At 36.2% G+C, this 19,253-nt stretch overlaps 1 protein-coding gene across 3 annotated transcripts in view; it reads right to left on the bottom strand.

The window, feature by feature from the left end:
* LOC117168927 (Fanconi anemia group I protein) overlaps positions 1 to 19,253 on the bottom strand; it is a 426,852-nt gene that overhangs the window by 90,510 nt on the left and 317,089 nt on the right. For all 3 annotated transcript variants that reach the window (XM_033354903.1, XM_033354921.1, XM_033354913.1), the window contains one exon: positions 2,025 to 2,182. In XM_033354903.1, the coding sequence (XP_033210794.1) occupies positions 2,025 to 2,182 (158 nt within the window). The remainder of the gene's footprint in view (positions 1 to 2,024; positions 2,183 to 19,253) is intronic.

Here is a 19,253-nt window from a genome sequence, read left to right as displayed (position 1 = left end):
ACAATTCCTGGAAAATGTATGATGTATCTTGGGAATGGTCCCGAAACTTCTATAACTTTTGACGTAATCGATATTTTAATTTTCTTGTTCGACTCTGATGATATTTACTAATTCCTTTCAAAACCCAAAGGAGAATTAAATAAAATTGATGAAAATGACGGTGGTTTATTTTTGATGCCAACGAGGCGGAGTCCACAAACTAGCGCCAGAGGGCAACAGTTACTGGACGATCGCACAGATCAGCAAGCCGTAGTGGCAAGAATAGCTGACGTTGCTAAAAGCGTGCGCAGTGGGGGAAAGGGTGACGTTGATCGCAGTGACAGCAGCGGTGAGGAAAGTTTCGAGGAGTCGACTAGGGAGAGGAGAGAAGCGGGCTCAGGTACGGGAAAGCATCGTGGACGACCGTCAAATTTATAACACCTCAACAAGCTATGCAACGCGGGTTCAAATAGCAGTCTGGACGAATATTAAAAAAAGGCAAGCGCAACTAGCAGTGAAGGGGAGGATAAAAGGAAAAGAGAGGCAGCAGACGATGATGTAGAAAGGGACAAAGATAATAAGAAAGTTATAATTAAACGGAAAACACCAGAAAGGGAAGAGCGGGTAGGTTTGAAAAATTGGAAGCGCCCATAAAAGAGTTTAGAGAGGAAACAAGAGAGAGATTGGATGATATGAATAGGGAAATGAATAGGCAGCCACACGACGTAAAGGGGGAAGTAAAAAGGTAAGAGAAAAGTGGGAAGGATGCGATAAACGCTGGTAGGAGGAGAAAGACAAGGTTTGGGGTAAGCTAGAGAGCATTGAGAATAGACAGAGAGAGGTTGAAGAACAGAGAACAAGAGAGATGATCCAGTTGGAAGAACGGGTAAGCAATTTAGAAATTAGAAATGAGCATATGAGGAAAAAACAGAGAATGAGGAAATAGTGAAAGGGAATGAAAAGAATGTGCAAAGCAAAAGTGAAAAATTGAAGAAAAAACTGAGTGAGATTAAAAGAAGATTGCTGGGAGAAGAAATTTCTTAGCATCCAGACAATCTTAGGAGTCATCCACGATCGCGGATCTTCCAGCTTCGAGGGTGTCTGAGATTCTCCGTTAGTCATTGAAAGGTTAGTACAGTAAATGTCGAATCGGCGCGATCGCGATTTTCTTCTCCTTTCGTTCGCTTATAATCGGCGGATGAAAGTCGCTAGGCTGTCGACCGAGCCACCTAAGAAAGAGCTCGATTCGTGTGTTTCTTTCGTTCAATCGATGCCCTCTGGTGATCGAAATCCCGCTTGGAATTCCGAGGTCGTCCGTAGAAGCCCTATAAGCGTCCAGGAAAATGCCGGAAACGTTTAAGTCGCAGACCGAGGAAGAGTAGAAAACAACAGCTCCTCACGTCCCAGAGGATAGCGAATTCTGCTCTTCCCATTCGGTCTTTACCCCCGCCACCGCTTTCTGAGACCGTAAAAACGCCAGGTTCCGGTCTGGTTTTTCCACCCAGGCTACCGTCTCCGAGCCCGGTTTCCGCCAGTTTGGAATACGATCCGGTGTATCCAAATTGCTGGTTGAATTCTCTAGGCCCTATACACGACCCAGAAAGTCCAGCTTATTATCCGCACGGAATTCCGAAAGAGCGAATCCCAGATTTTTCACCGAAATTCTCTCCTCTCGCTCCCCCTGTCTATTTGGAGACATTCACTATCTCGGCACTCGCTAAGCCCCCAACCCAAGATCTCCCCTCGGCGACGGAACTTTTTCGCCGGCGGAAAACAAATTTCCAAAGTCCGGACATGGAGCTTTTGTTCATACCGGTAGGGAGTTCACCCTTGAAGTTCTCCCCCTCTTCACGCAAGGTCACGGTCAGGCGTTCCTTGTTTTAAATAATAAAGATGTTCCCTTAACCTTTGCCAATCTTCTCCCTCGGAAAGGAATTTAAATTTCGTCGACTCTCCATTTATAACCGGAACCCCATCAAACAGCAGCTTAAAGTAATAAGATTATATAATTAATGAAAAGAAAGGCAGATACGCTTACTACTTACTCGTACAGCAATGACAACATTTTAAACGCTGTATCTAAATCAATAACAGTGTTTGGTAATTTTAAAGTAGCGGCCCGGGTAGTTTTTCGGAAGCTTTTGTCAGTCACATCTTTGTCAGCCTTACTCTTTGTGTCTCCCTTTTTTGCTTTATTGCTTCTCTGAAATCAAATATTTTGTTAGAGTTTTTATGATACTTACATAATAAATAATGAACACAATCCATATACTGCAAAATAATCTCAAAAATGATTTTTATTATTATTATTAATTATTATTTTTTTCACAAAAATATGTCAATTAATTATATTAAATAAAACACTGGAATGATAATTTAATATAAAAACAAGAATTTTTCATATGAATTGCTTATTATACAGGGTGTCTTATTATAACTGCAGTCAATTTTCTGTGTGTGTGTGGAGGGGGGGGGGGGGGGGGGGGGGGGGGTGGACAAAAAAATCATCAAAAAAGTCCCCAAATTTTTTTTGTCAGATTCTTATTCTGGGCGCAACAGAGGGTACAAGTTGTATGTACGTGTGAGCATGTGTGGCTAACTTTTGTTAATATGAGATTCTTGCAACAAATGAAAATAATTAAATATATTTAGAAAAATTCAGATAAACGGAATTTATAAAAACATTATTTACAAAGGCAGGAAAATACAAACAATTACAACTATGAAAAATGTGTTAGTTTAAGCAATTAAACTTCATATTCACGTCGCTTTTCGACTAAAAACTGCACCCAAGGAATACGCCTCAACTCACGAGGATGTAATAATGATTTTTTTATTATAATAGAACATTTTTAATCACAATACAAGATTATTAAATTTTAAAGACAAGTGCAATATCCGACCAACAAAATTTTGGGGACTTTTTTCTTATTTTTTAATGCACCCCCCCCCCCCCCCCCCCCCCCCCCCCCCCCCCCCCCCCACACACAAAATTAACTACAGTTCTCGCGGGACACCCTGTATAATAGTTGTTACATATAGTAAGCTATACTGATCTCACGATTGTTTCTGGCTAAAATGTATTGGATAAAATGTAAAATGTGCGAGACGTAGCTAGAAGTGTAAGAAAACGCTATTGTAGGCGGCAAGTGAGATGGGTGATTCAGTTTTTTAAGACGGTGAAGGAAACTTTCTACCATCGGCATTCTGCTCGGGCAAGTCTGGGAGCGAAGAAGCCAGATATATCTGGCTTAGGCCAAAGGCTGTTGAGTTTTTGACGGGGAGGGGTCCTGGGTTTGTGAGTTCTTCGTTGGGGCAAGGGTGGGAGTGAAGGGTGCGAGGATCACTTCGTCGCTGTCACTGAGAGCGGATTTCGCACGATTGATTCGCTTTTGCCACTTAGGCCATGTAACGAGAGGATCATGTGACCAAAGCTGGTCCGCAATTCTTCTTTCCCAACTTACGTCTAAACAAAATGAGATGGCGCTCTGAAAGTTTGGGAAATGAAAGAGGAGGCAATAAAGTACATGTCTCTGCTTTGTTCCGGTGGAAATTTAGAAAAAGAAAAAATTTGGAATAAAATAAAACAGGCAGCTATATCGGTACTTTTCTTTCCCAAATTACGTTCACACGGAATGAGGTATCATGTTGAAAATTTGGCACGCTAATTTTTTTTAAATAACTTATTTGGAAAAATATCGACCGTGCGGCAGAGCCCTGCAAGCAATTTTCAATGTTATCAATAAGCTAGTTATGAGGTTTACATTTATCAAAGTGGGGCAAAACAAGAAAAATCGCTCACAAACCTTATACACAAATAATTCAAAAACTAATGTTTGCATTTGAAATGCAAATAAACAAATGTGGCCTAACATACGTATCATCTGTGTCAGAGCAGCACTATCGCAACGAGTAGATAACTTCGAACTTCTACAGGTCCGTGAGTAATACAGATTGCATGATTACGTACAAAGAAAGATAGAACCCAAACTTCTGCGTAAAGTATAAATTGAAAGTTTAATATTTATTAATAGTTTCAAAAAAAATTCCGCGTTAATTTAACTTTCATTTTTAAATATGGGTAAACAAATATTGCTCTCAGGAATGACTTGAACAGCTGATCCACTCATTACATGGCCTTAAAAGTCTACATACTCGCTGAGTGACACCTAGTAAAACTCAACTAAAAACTAAAGTAAAACTCTCTCTCCCTGCCTCCCTATACAGAATGTCCCAGATTCAAGTGTCCGAACTAATATAGCTTTATAAAAATAAAAAAAAAAAAAAAATCGAAAATTCCCCTTCCAAAAATCAGTTGAAGTTTTAGATTTTGAATTATAAAATATTTACACTTTCGCTCACGCACGCCCAACTGTTTATTCAGCGCTCCTGATTGAAAATGAATTTATTATTTTTTAAATTTATTTATATACATCAATGTGGTCAGAGCAGCCTGAAAATATAGTTTAATAGTGTACGTGAATAACATTTTCTACAGAAATTTTAGATACAAACAATTTGTTCCATCGACTTTCTCTACATCTTGATTTCTTAAGAGCCTAAAAAATGCCATTAGAATCATAAAGAAAGACATAAATATTTTATTATATGAAAAAATAACTTTTAACCATTTTTTGATGATCCGTGTTTTTAATTTTTTAAATTAAAATCCTCATAACTTTGTCATTTACTACCTCTTCGATTTGAAATAAATTCGGTCTAGAAAAAAATGGAATTACTTTTGACAAAAATATCAACATTTTTCTAGATTTTTTCTTGTAAAAATTAATTTGCAACATACAACATTTTAAAAATTAACGAGTTCGATAGCTGTTTAATTATTTTTGTAATAATTTTTAATTCCGCAATTTTGTTTTGTGAAAAGACAGCGTTAAAGAGCCTTAGGCACAGACCATGCTTAGTATGCAGTAAAGTATATACTTTTTTTTTGTCCATATCTTATTATCATCAAAGTATAAATATGCGAATTATTTAGTAGTCCTGCATATTTTGTATCATTAATAAAGCATACTTGACTCATTTAGAATGAATTTGCTATTGAAGCGCCGCATTAATCGGCATAAGAGATATTTCGTTATTGTTTTAAATGCGAAATTCGAAGATTATAAAATTCCATGCAACTTTGGAAAGGTTTAAAAGTTTCAACTGGCTTTGAATCTGCAACGTAATACAATGTCCATTTCAAACATATTCATATCAAATCAGTTTACCTCTTTATGAATGAAACCTACTTTTTTTAGGTTAGGCTACCATATTTCACAGGACTTTTTAAATGCATAAATTATTGAGAGAATAAGAGGAATCATACGCATAGGCGGCAATTTGAAATTTCAGTGACAGATACGCGATTCAAAAGACTTTGAAACATATTCAAAGCAAGTGAATCGATTTTTGTTTCCTGGCCCTGATGAAAAATATGTGTCCCTAATGCGACGCATAATGCACGCTTACTTGCGGATCAATCGGTATTATTATTTTATTATCATTATATTATGTATTATTGTGTATTATTATTATTTGTTTAATAAGAGTTTAATATAAATATTTGATAATTAATTATTATAAATAATAAAATTAGTCTTTCCCAGTCAAATTGTTATTAAAATAATACCCCCCAAAAAAAGTTTCCATTTCCGGAGAAAGAAAATCCGTAATTTTTGTTTTTTCGTAATTTGAAAATTAACATGTGCCACAGGGCACTTTAAAGTCCCATTTAATTAACGTGGGGTAATTTTAAATTTTCGAAAAATAACTTTTAAACAATTATATAAACAATGATTTATTTCCAAATATGTAAAAAATGATTGTATTTTCTAATTGAAATGCCGTATTTTGTCATTGTTTGGAGTAGTAAATATTTCTAAGAACATTATGTAATTATTTATACAATTATTACTTGTTTATTAAAAAATTTCTAAAAATTGAGTCAGAGATGTCCACTTTTTTCAAACTGGTATCCTATGCTACTTTTTGTTGAATAATTACATCATTTTTATACATTTCTTTTAATGTTTAACAAATTTCTAGTTCTTTAAACAATTTTCATTTGCTCAAGCAGTTATTTTTCGATTATTAAAAAAATAACATGAAATAGAACAAACACAAATAATAACGCTTTTAAAAATATTTTTGGAAAAGTAAATATATAAAACAAATTAGATTTATTTATAAAATTAAAAAGTGGCTATTGTATTCTTTCTATAAACTATACAGACAGAAATATAATTGCATGTCTTCAATTTTACTTCATTTTTTTAGTTATAAAAAATTACTTCAGCAAATAAAGATTGTTTAAACAAATAGAAATTTATCAAACATTAGAATGAATTGATCAAAATTATGTAGTTATTCAACAAACGTAGCATAGGATACTATTTTAAAAAGGAAGTTGATATCTTTGGCATTTTTTTTGAACATTTGAAAATAGGCAATGAACAATAGTTTAAATAATTTACATTTGTTTAAACAATTGAAAATGGTTAGTAATTATGTGTATAAAAAAGACGACTAAAATTGCTAAAAAGTAACAATAATACGTCAAAATGTAGTTTCTTGATTTTTGGGTCATATTTGCGGCGCAGCAGGAAGGGTGGCAGTGGGTTGGAAAAAAGTTAGTGAACTTTACTTTGGAACGAACTACTTTTAAATCTGGCGTCATACCAAACTACCAATTACACCTCTAACATATGGGACCCACAAAAATCGCATGTTTTCAAATACAACCATATAAACAACAATAGAATCAGTGAATAATCTTTAATTATCAGCAAAGCAAGATTTGGTACCACAAAAATCTCAGGTTAAATATCAGCTGGCCTTCGAGGAACCTGACAGATGAAGTAAACAAAAGAGGAGAATGTTCGGTTAGAGATCATCGACATTATCAAAAACCATTCACTTCATACACGGAAAAAAATTTGTACTTGAGGAATTACAGAATTAGTTCCGATGTGGCGGATATGAGAAAAAATCCGTAATAATTACAGACCTACGTTATTCTCAATTCTATAGAACTGCTTCTATGAGAATTAAATATAATGCAAGAAGAATTCTTAACTGGGACGGAAATTTTAGCAACGGGAAGATTTAAAGTTTGCGAAACTAAATTCCGTTAAAAACAAAGTGGAAGACTTGATATTTCACATAACGCCTCTCAAATCAAAAACACAGCAGAGCTATATAATTTCTACATCACCGTGCCGTCGTTTCCAACACGAAAAAAAATTCCGATTTATAGAGAGCGGCTTCTATATTTAGCCTACTTTGTATATCAGAAGGAAGCAAGGATCGACGGAGGATACACACGAGAGGCACATTCTTAACTTATTGTACGCACAAAAACATAAATTATGATTCTATAGCCTAATCCGTTCCCTAGCTTCTCGTGGGAACAACAATGACAACATCAAAAATAGTTGCAGTGCGGTTCAAAACAACAGAAAGCGCATGGCTCCTGACAATGGGTCGGTCAGCAATGCCGACCACTCTAGAGCTGGGGGAGCCAATGAAGATGGATTCAATTCGATGGATCGACGCAATCTTGGGACCTTTAGGTGGACGGAGCAAGTAAATCGCGACTTGCTAGAGTGATACGATGCGAAAGTGGCCCCTGAACGGGGTTACATGGCACGACTGCATGCTCTGTGGTGCGAGAAACACTCGGAGCTATCGTACTGTTCGCATATAAGTCTGCGAAACCATGCCGAAATACTCCAAAAAAGGGGGTATATAAGCGGAACGTCTACTGTACAACAGCCACTACAAGCCGGCAACAGAGAAAGAGAGGCGACACTAAGACCAACCGCGGGCAGGCATCCAATAGAGGAAAAGCGATGCTTTATGACCCGGAGAAACATCAACACCAAGGTTCCTCTCAAGCCTAAAGATCTGGCTGAAATGGATGACGAGCTTCGTGGAAATTTTTCCGAAGAATCCGACCACTGGGCTATCAATTACTGTGTGTATAATGCAGCGAGAGCTTTGGCCGATGCGAACCGTAAAACAAAACCAACGGTTGATCATAAGACCAAAAGACGAATGCATTCGCTTGCCATAAATATAGGCTGGGCAAGACAGTACGCGCCGCGCATTCAGTGTGTGATTGACTACATCACATCTAGCAGGAATTTTACCGCCAAGGTCGAAGTATTTTGGAGAAAAGTCTACGAAGTGCTGCATAGACTGGACGAAGACTCAGAAAATATAAATAGCTTCAAGGAGCTGTGTGATGCCCTCGTAACACCTGATCAAGAATGCCCACCCATCACTGCCGAGAAGGTGAAAAAAGTATTAAGAGGGATGAACAACTATTCCGCACCGGGACCAGATTGTATCAAAACCTTCTGATGAAAGAAGTTTCCTTGAACCCATCAGGATTTAGCCCGTATTTTCGCCTCATATTTAAAGTCGGAAGAGCCCAACTTTGGAGTGATTGGTGGAAGGGCGCAAAATACTTCTGCCGAAAATGGGCAACATAGCTGACCCGAAGATTTACAGGTCAATCAATTATCTAAACACACTGTATAAGATATTCACAGCTATCCTAAATGATAGGATTGTTCGGGCAATTGAATCGGTGTGACAAGAAATGCATGAACAATGAGGCTCAAGGAAAGGCGTAGCGGGATGTCGGGAGAACTTGCTCATCGATAGATGTGTCTGCACAGATACAGCATTCTACCAGCGTGACCTATCGATGGCCTGGGTTGATTATCGGAAAGCTTTCGATTCGACGTCCCATAGACTTATCATCTGTCTTTTGGAAAGCTTAAAGGTTCATCCGCAAACCGTTACGTGCATAGAAAGATTAATGCCGCTTTGGAAAACCAGATTTACTATCTTATCTGGAAGAAGTCGTGTGACAACTAACAAGATCACCTTTCAGAGAGGTGTCTTTCAGGGCGACACCATGAGTCCATTCCTCTTTTGCCTTACATTATTGCCACCATTTCTAGCACTTCACCATTCCGACGGTTACTTGTGCGGCAAACCTGCAGATCGAAAGTATAAGGTCACTCATGTATTTTACATGGACGATATTAAGATCTATGCTAAAAACGAAGAGCAAATAAATCTAGCTCTAGGGATTTTCGAACGATATACTAAGGAAATTGGAATGGAATTTGGGTTAGAAAAATGCGCCAAGGTTTATTTAAAGCGAGGAAAACTTAATGGCATCCCTGAAGATCCTGAGCTCGTTTCTAGAAGCGCTATACGACACCTTTGCGCTGGAGAGACTTATACATATCTGGGCGTGCCACAGAGCCGCATTCAGGATGTGACATGTATAAAGAATACTCTCCGAAGCAGATACAAACGTCTCATCCGGCAAATTTGGTCTTCCGAACTGTCGGCTAGGAAGAAAGTATCTGCAACGAACATGCTTGCCGTCCCGATAGTACTCAATTCATTTGGAGTAGTTCCATGGATGAAGAACGAGCTCAGATCCCTTGATATCGGGACAAGAAAGTTTATGCATATGAACAAAAGCATGCATCTTAAGTCTTCTGTTCCGTGACTGTACATCGCACGCGGTCAAGGGGGTCGCGAAATATTGAGTCTTGAATGTCTTCACAACTGGATTATTCTGGGTACAACACATAGAGTCGCAAATGGAAGAGACCCTCTCCTTAAAATGGTCAGGAATCACGAAGAAGTGAGCAAGGGAGCGTTTCTGTACAAAGCAGCGGAGGAGGCTGCTGAAACACTCGGACTTAACTTCAGTATTAGGAGTGAGCAAAATGCATCAAATCTTATCTATCTCTAGTACTCACTCTTGAAAGCCCGGATTAAGAAAGCACGAGAGAAAAACTACCGTGAACAGCTCCTCGATAAGAGGATGCACGACATCTTCCACAGAAATGTGGAGGATCAGTCAATGCCGTGTGAGCTAACGTTTGCTTTCTTTAAATCGCCCGGATTGAAATCTGGTACGGAGGGTTTCATTTTTAAACGCCAAGACGGTGCCATTTCCACCTTAACATACCGTCGCCACATTTTTAGCCAAGACATTCCCGATGATAGCTGCAGGGCGTCCCATGCACACCCCGAGCATTTACCTAACATACTATCTAGTTGTCCAACTCATGCGGGAACGACCTACATCGAAAGGCACATTGCAGCACTAAGAGTGCTTTATTACCATCTCTGTCACTCTTACGGCATTAACCTTGATATCGCTCCTGTAAATGCTCCTAGGGAAATTGAGTCAAATGTCGAGAATGGGAAGTGCCGCACATACTGGAACTTTATAATCTCGACAATTGTTTCTGTTGCCCACTCGAGGCCAGTCATAGTTCATCTTGACTTCAAAAAGCGAACCATATGCGTTATCGAATTTCCGGCACCAGGTGACAAAAACATCATAGCCAAGGAGAATGGTATGGAGGTATGGAGACCTTATAAGGGAGTTGCAACGATTTTACCCGGAATATTCTGTTAAACTAATCGTCCTCATGATCGGCGCTCTTGGAAGTGCCAAGCTCAGATTAGCACCCGCTCCCGGTGAAATGTTGCGGTTGTCCTTATGACAAATTTTGAACGCAACGCACTTCCCTAATGCAGAATATCGCACGCTGAGGATATTGGCCGAAGTGGTCCTTATATACTAACCGAGAAAATTCTCACCGCTTTTTGAAAAGAAATGTTTGAACTTAGAAGAAATTAGTTTCAAACATTCGAAAATTTCTTACACTTGAACCCTAGATTCATAAACAATTTGACCATTTTAAATAATTACGACTGATTTGCTCAAAGTTCACATCTTTGCAGGATCAAAGAAAAAATTTGCACAGTTTTCTGAAAAAATCTAATACATTGGACAGTTTACAAACCCAAGAAAATGTTATTATTTTCAGTTTTTCCCCAATATTTCTGAAAGAGAGGTCAACAATATTTGAACTTAGTATTAAATATTTTATGTCGAAATATTTTATCCTTTACTATAACAATTAAAACAAAACATACAAACATTATAAAAAAAATGTTTAAAAAACATACGGTTAAAAATTCCAACATATATGCGTTCATTAAACATAACATAACAATCACTGAAGTAAATACTAACACAATTAAAAAGTAAAGCTTGGAAAAAAAACTTCGGAATAAAGATTTGTTATAACAAATATATACTTTGATGAAAAACAATCATTTTCAACCAAAAAGTTGATCTTTTTTAACAAAAAAGATGAATTCTCTATAGAAATTCTAATTTTTCGAAAACATTAAAATTTTACGTTTTTTTGTTATATTTTATTATAAAACTAACATTTTGCCTTCAATATAGGCTTCTAAGACAAAAAATTTAATTTCCTCGCCCTGTAGAAAGACGAAATGATTTTCATGCAAATATTATAAGAATAAGAACATTTATGAATATCATTAGAACAAAATTAAAACTGTGCGCGTCTTTTTTGTGGTTTGGAGAACCTTTTTCAAAATTAAGGACTTAAGAAAACTCCAAATAATCCGGGAATCTGTTTTTTTTTTAATTTTTCGAATAATTGAAAAGATTTTAAATAATAATAATTAGAAAACTTTTTTCAACAACGTTTCATAAGAAATAAATGTATGGTAGTGGATCGATTATAAGATTTGGGATTTCGAGCCGAGGATTTTTAAAAGAATTTTTGAGAGCGTTATGCATAATTTTAAAATTATTAATTTTCTTCGATTTAGTTTTACGGTCCTAATTTAGATTTTAAAGGAACTTGGGAATTGTCCGAAATTTAATTACTCCATTAGGATTGAAATTATTATTTTTTATGCTTTTAATTAGAAATCATATCGGTTTTAAGTTATTAAAATGGAATTCTTCAATTTTTACTCGTAAAAATCAAAGTTAATTTTTTGTGTGCAGAAAAATCTGATTTTTTAATAATTAGATTGCCTTGAATCACTTTAAATGTCATTTGAAACTACATGATACTGGTACCTCTAGAAAATTCGTATCATCTATAAAATTTCTATAATATTAATTAATAATGACAGTTTGGATTTTTTAAATTCTAAAACAGTTTAATTTTTAAAATCTGTAAACTAAAGTTGTCTAGGATCATATGTTTAAATTTACAATTAATAATTTTAAATTTGTTCTATTTTTAAATCATCAATCAGGAACGTTACTTATTTTTTACTTTTTTCTATTATGTTATATTTTGAACAAAGATTAAATTAGTTTAAAATATACAGAGTCTCTAATGCTTTTTTAGAAAAAATAGTAATATCGTATTAATGAACAATTTATGAATTTTTTAATATCAATTACAAAAACGTAATCCTTAAAATGAAAAAAGTAGAAACCTTTAAATTTCTTAATATTTGGAATATAAAATAAGGACTATTTTCAAATTTTAGGCTATTCATAATAATTTCTAACTAATTTTCAATCTATTTAAATAATGTGAAAGTGTTTCGTAGAATTTTATAAAATTGAACTCTTTAGAATATTTTAAAAAATTCAAACGGATTTGAAAGAATGTTAAAGGAGATAATTTAAAAGTTTCCATTTTAGCATTTTTAGAATTCATGTTTCAATACGGAAAAATTACAAATGATGTTTTATTTTCAAAAAAATTAATTTTAAGATAATATTTAGATAAAATGAAAAAAAAATTGATAAATGAATAAAAACGATGCAATTATTAATTTAGACAAATTCAAACAATCAAAAAATTATAAACTTTTTGAGAATTTTAAAAGGCTTCAAATGTTACAAGAAAATTATTAAGATTTCGGAGAAAGTTGAAAATGATTTTTTAGTCTGAATAATTAATTTCAAGAGAATATTCTAAAAGATTTCAAAATGTTTCTAAAATTGGCAAAAAAGAATCTGAAAGGTTTGAAGGCCGTTTTTTTTTAATTGAAAGAATGTTAGATAATTTTAGATAAATTTTAAATAATTTTCTTAAATATTTGTAGAGTTTTGAAAATTCTTAAGCGTTTTAAGGGTTACAAATTTTTTAAAGATAATACAGCAAAAAATATTTCAAAACAAACACAGGTTGCGATAAATGAATAAGAATTAAACAATTACTCATTTTTACGACTTAAAATAAAATTAATTTATCTTTTTACATACAAAATTTTTAATTTAATAAAAAATTATAATCGTTCAGTTTTTATTCATTTGTCGAAACCTGTGTTTATTTTACAATCTTTTAAAATATTCTGCTAAAAATATTTTTTCAGTGAAATAGTTCAATTCTAAACAAAAATATTAATTAAAAAAAAATGTCTAATTTTTCTAAATTAATGATTACATCATTTTTATTTATTCATCTATTTTTGTGAATTTTTGAAATCGATCTAAATATTATATTAAAATTATTTTTTTTTATAAAACATTTGTAATTTTTCCAGGAATTTCAAGAAATTATTATCATTATCTTCAAAATTTTCAAAATTCTTAAATGGCATTAAAAATTTATGTTGTAACATTAAAAAATTATATGTTGTTTTAAATTTTTTGAAATGTTTAAACATTTTAAAACTTCTGAATATCGCTTAAACTTACTCGAATTTAAAAAAATAAATAATTATTTATCTCTGAACAAAAAATATGACATTGCAATCAAAGATTGCAATTATTTTTTAAAACAAAATTATTTTACATCTAATTTCCATTGATGGTTCGTTTTTGTAATTTTGATTTGTGATTTTTTATTGAATCTCGCCTCGAAATTCGCCGATGCGATTCCGGGAGGTACAATACTGACAAACACTGCCGCAACTGTACTGTCTTATCGCAACTGTGTTTGCGACACACACCTGAGTAGCGTGACGCCACGTCCGCGTATTTCAAAGCACAGTAGAGTTCTGTAGTTTTAAGCGACCTAGAACCGTAGTTCTCACAGCGCAGATGTAATTTCTCTTCAACTGATTCGTAATAATCATTTTTAACTTTTACGGCGCCTAATTTTAATACTTATTATCAGTTCTGTAATTATGGCAGAACAGGTCAGAATGATTTACAGAATAGTTATTGTTAATTCACCGAATTTTCCTCATATCCGCCACAACGTAACTAGTTCAGTAATTCCTCAATTTTTAATGAAGGTAAGCGATTCCATGTAAAATCGTCTGAAGAATTTGAGCTATTGTTAGTAATTTCAATGAAAATTCTATTATCCGTTCTTTAAGCTGTTGAAAAAAAATGCCGGTCTAAAGAACTATAGCGAGCCGCGCCGTCCGGAGAAGTTCGAAAAAGGTCACTACTTGGTAAACCCCTAGATGCCCGTCTAAGGTACTCTAGCGAGCCTCGCCATCTGGAGAGGTTCGAAAAAGGTCACTACTTGTTAAACCCCTAGATTCCCGTCGTCGGTTACCCCACGGCGCCTCGCGATCTCTAACGGCTAACATCTCCGGTCAACAATAGTGAGTCCGTCATCGGCCTATTGTAAAAATGTGGAGAATTTTGGTGTTCGAAAGCTAAATTAACGGTTCCGCGTTACACGTAAAAGGTCTGTAAATTCTTTCCCTTAGGGTTAGCTCCGCGGTCACGAGTGTAACTCCGCGTGGCAGAATGTAACTATAATTATGTGGAGGTGCGCGAACTTATTACATACGCTATATCGTCAACCCACAATATTTGTAAGAGATTCAAGGAAAATAATCTTGTAGCCCGAAAAAGTGGATTGAACCAGAGTGTGTAGAGAACGTAAAACAATCTTAACTGTCCTTATCCGACAGGACACAGGAAGCATCACAATTACATTACTAGTAGGGACCAATGGTGACTGAGATACTTTATCGAATCTTAAAAAGGTTAAGAATCCCTCTCTAACGGTTACTATTTGAAATTGTGGTGGAAAAATATGGAATTAAATAAAGAATAGATAAACACTCATTCCTTTATTTATGCCTTAAGAAGGCCAACAACTTTTCTACTGCAATAACAAATAAACAAGCGAGGAATTAAGCAGTGAAGGTGCTCCTTCGCGTCGTAGTGTGAGAAAGTATAAGAGTGCCTAGAGACTAGAGTTTACCCTCAAAAGGATAACGCAATAAAATCGAAGAAAATTTATATTTCAGCCCACATATAAGGAATAAACAACAAGAATTAAAATGTTCACAGACATTCCTTCCATACGGTCAAATTAATTAATGTTTATCAGGAGTCGGTAAGTAATGTATCGTGCCAATTAAACGAATAAATGTAAGTTGCTCGTTTATATGAACTAGAGTAATTTACTCTGTTATCGATTACTTTCAAATCCTTTACCTTAAGAACTAAATAAGTTTGAAAACGAAAATATGAATTAAAGATTTTAAAAAATGACCGAATTAAGTTTTAACCGCTCGGATGAGGGGAAATTGAGTACACATTACCTACAAAAATATAAATTAAAACGTTCCAGAAAAAGGGATGGCAGTTTGGTGACTCCGCAGTCCACTCTAGAGTGACCCTAAGGGTTATCAAGGTTGAGTTGTAACAAACTGATGATGGCAGCGGTGGCGATGGTATTAAATGTGCTGTAACCTCCGGCCTCGTTATTAGTAACAGTTGGTTTCTAGTCAACTAGGTTTTTTTTATAATTTCAAAATTTAGCAAGATTTCAAATAATTATCTTTTGCCGTTTGGCAAGGATAGTAAGTAAAAAATTAATTTTTGTTTCTAGCCGATTAGCTGAGATAAAAATTCATCCATCATCCCTCACAGCCGTTTGTCCGAAGGATTGATTCCAATTTGAAATCTTGAATTCTTTTAGATATTGAGCTTGTAATAAATTTTACAAAAATAAAAACAAAATTTCAAATTATTATATTTTGCCGTTTGGCAAAATATAATAAGTAGAAAAATGAATATTTGTTTCTAGCCGATTGACTGAGATAGAAATTCATCTATCATTCCTTACAGTCATTTAGCCGAAAGAATGGAAGATACTTTTTTATTTGAATCTTGGCAAGAGAATTAACAGATGAAACAATCCCCGAAGGTATTCGCTTACAAGGAAAATTATTTTGAGCCGTTTGGCTAAAATAATGAAAATTTTCTGGATGACAATTTGAGCCGATTGGCTAAATTAACTATTCTGAAAATTACACTTGGTAGCCTCAATGTGTTATAGTGACTTTGTGCTTTAAATAAAAATAAGGAAAACGAATTTTCTTTTAGAAATGAATCATAACTTTTGAAATAATTCGGTCAGTGTGAGTAGATCATTACATTATTTTTATAATGTTCCAAGATGTCAAAATCACGAGGTAAACCCGTCCTTAAAAGAAAATTAAGGGTACGAGGAGGGAAAAAGGTACGCGAATCTTTTGAAAAATGACTAGCATAGCAAGCCTTGATAAATAAAACTTTGTCAAAATTAAAGATCGAGGAAAACTCTAAATCACTCCCGGAAAAAATAACATTGTCAGCGACTATAGTAAGCACTGTTGACTTAGCGACTATAGTTTCCGCGTTATGTCGTAAAGAACTGAATAACGTTACGCAGTTCAAAGACTTTTTCAATGCTGCACTCGGTCGAGCAGAAGCTTACTGTCTGCTCAGAAGGAACATAATTAGGTCGTGTAATATCGAATCAAACGCAAGAGCTAGAATAATCCCTTTACTTTTAGGGTCAGCAGAAATTAAGAATGGTCGAAGCTTGATAGATTATTAAAAATAAATAAATAATCCTGTGTGGTAATAAAATCAGAAAACCTGAAATTATTCTCAAACCCGAAGACTAAAGATCATATATTCTCGCATATATGAACCAACTGATTTAGAGTTATATAACAAGTAGGACGAGAAAAGATTTTGTGCCTGATAAAGGAAAATACAGTTACAATTGAATACAATATATATATAATTAAAAATTTGTCATAAGGACAACCGCAGGATTTCGCTGGGAGCGGGTGCTAATCTGAAAAATTGCACCCGCTTCCAGCGAAATCGCGGTAAAATTTCAGCCACAACCACGTCTCACAACCGTGAGACAATGGCTCCCGACAATGGGTCGGCCAACAGTGCCGACCAATCTAGAGCTGGGGTAGCCAATGAAAATGGATTCAATGCGATGGATCGGCAGGATCTCGTGATCTTCGAGTGGACAGAGCAACTGAATCACGACTTGCTAGACTGTTACGATGCGAGTGTGGCCCGTGAACGGGGTTACATGGCACGGCTGCATGCTCTGTGGTGTGAGAAACACCCTGAGCTATCGCACTTTTCGCAGCAACGTCTGCGAAACCATGCTGAACTACTCCGTAAAAGGGGCTATGTAAGCGAAACGCCTACTCTACCACAGCTAGAATAAGCCGGCAACAAAGAAAGAAAGGCGACACTAAAACCAGCCGCGGGCAGGCATCCAATAGATGAAGAGCGATGCTTTACGACCCGGAGAAACATCAACACTAAGGTTTCTCTCAAGCCTAAAGATCTGGCTGAAATGGATGACGAGCTTCGTGGACATTTTTCCGGTGAATCCGACCTCTGGGCTATCAATTATTGTGTGTATAATGCAGCGAGAGCTTTGGCCGATGCGAACCGTAAAATAAAACCAACGGCTGATCATAAGACCAAAAGACGAATGCATCCACTTGCCATAAAGATAGGCTGGGCAATACAGTACGCGTCCCGCATTATGTGTGTGATTGACTACATCACATCTGGTAGGAATTTTACCGCCAAGGTTCGAAAGTTCGCGCGCGAACTCCGGACCCGTTATCACACACTTAACAAGTCAAAGCTGCTGACCATCAGACAGCATATTGTTGAGAGAATACGGATACTATCTGACGCTAAGAGAAGTCTTAGCAACTTAGCTGACCCAAAGAACTACAGGCCAATAATTTGTCTGAACACGCTTTAAAAGATATTCACAGCTATCCTAAACGATAGGATTGTTCGGGCAATTGAACCTGTGTGGCAAGAAATGTATGAACAACGAGGCTCAAAGAAAGGCGTAGCCGGATGTCGGGAGAACCTGCTCATCGATAGATGTGTCTGCAAAGATGCAGCATTCTACCAGCGTGACCTATCGATGCCTTGGATTGATTATCGGAAAGCTTTCGATTCTACATCCCATAGACTTGTCATCTGTCTTTTGGAAATCTTAAAGGTTCATCTGCAAAAAGTTGGGTGCATAGAGAGATTGATGCCGCTTTGGAAAACCAGATTTACTATCTCATCTGGAAAAAATCGTGTGACAACTAACAAGGTCACGTTTCAGAGAGGTGTCTTTCAGGGCGACATCATGATCCCACTCCTCTTTTGCCTTACATTATTGCCACTATCTCTAGCACTGCGCCATTCCGACGGGTACTTGTGCGGCAAACCTGCAGATCGGAAGTACAAGGTCACTCATGTATTTTACATGGTCGATCTTAAGATCTATGCTAAAAACAGAGAGCAACTGCATCTAGCTCCGGGATTGTCGAACGATATACTAAGGAAATTGGAATGGAATTTGGGTTAGACAAATGCGCCAAGGTTTATTTGAAGCGAGGAAAACTTAATGGCATCCCTGAAGATCCTGAGCTCGTTGATAGAAGCGCCATACGACATCTTTGCGCTGGAGAGACTTATACATACCTGGGCGTGCCACAGAGCCGCATTCAGGATGTGACATCTATAAAGGATACTCTCCGAAGCAGATACAAATGACTCATCCGACAGATTTGGTCTTCCGAACTGTCGGCGACGAACAAAGTATCTGCAACGAACATGCTTGCCGTCCCGGTACTAATCTATTCATTTGGAGTAGTTCCATGGACGAAGAGCGAGCTCAGATCTCTTGATATCGGGACAAGAAAGGTTATGCACATGAACAAAAGCATGCATCTTAAGTCTTCCGTTCCGCGACTGTACATCTCACGCCGTCAAGGGGGTCGCGGAATAATGAGCCTTGAATGTCTTCACAACAGGATTATTCTGGGTACAGCAAATAGAGTTGCAAATGGAAAAGACCCTCTTCTTAAAATGGTCAGGAATCACGAAGAAGTGGGCAAAGGAGCATTTCTATACAAAGCAGAGGAGGAGGCTGCTGAAACAGTCGGACTTGACTTCAGTATTAGGGGTGAGCAAAATGCATCAAATCTAATCTCTCTCGTGTACTCACTGCTGAAAGCCCGGATTAAGAAAGCACAAGAGAAAAACTTTCGTGGACAGCTCCTCGATAAGAGGATGCACGGTATCTTCCACAGAAATGTGAAGGATCGTGAGCTAACGTTTGCTTTCCTTAAGTCGCCCGGATTGAAGTCTGGTACAGAGGGTTTCATTTTTGCATGCCAAGACGGTGTCATTTCCACCTTAACATACC

Source organism: Belonocnema kinseyi, chromosome 1 (genome assembly GCF_010883055.1).
Source record: "Belonocnema kinseyi isolate 2016_QV_RU_SX_M_011 chromosome 1, B_treatae_v1, whole genome shotgun sequence".
Taxonomy (NCBI): domain Eukaryota; kingdom Metazoa; phylum Arthropoda; class Insecta; order Hymenoptera; family Cynipidae; genus Belonocnema; species Belonocnema kinseyi.
This window is presented reverse-complemented; position numbering and strand designations above follow the sequence as displayed.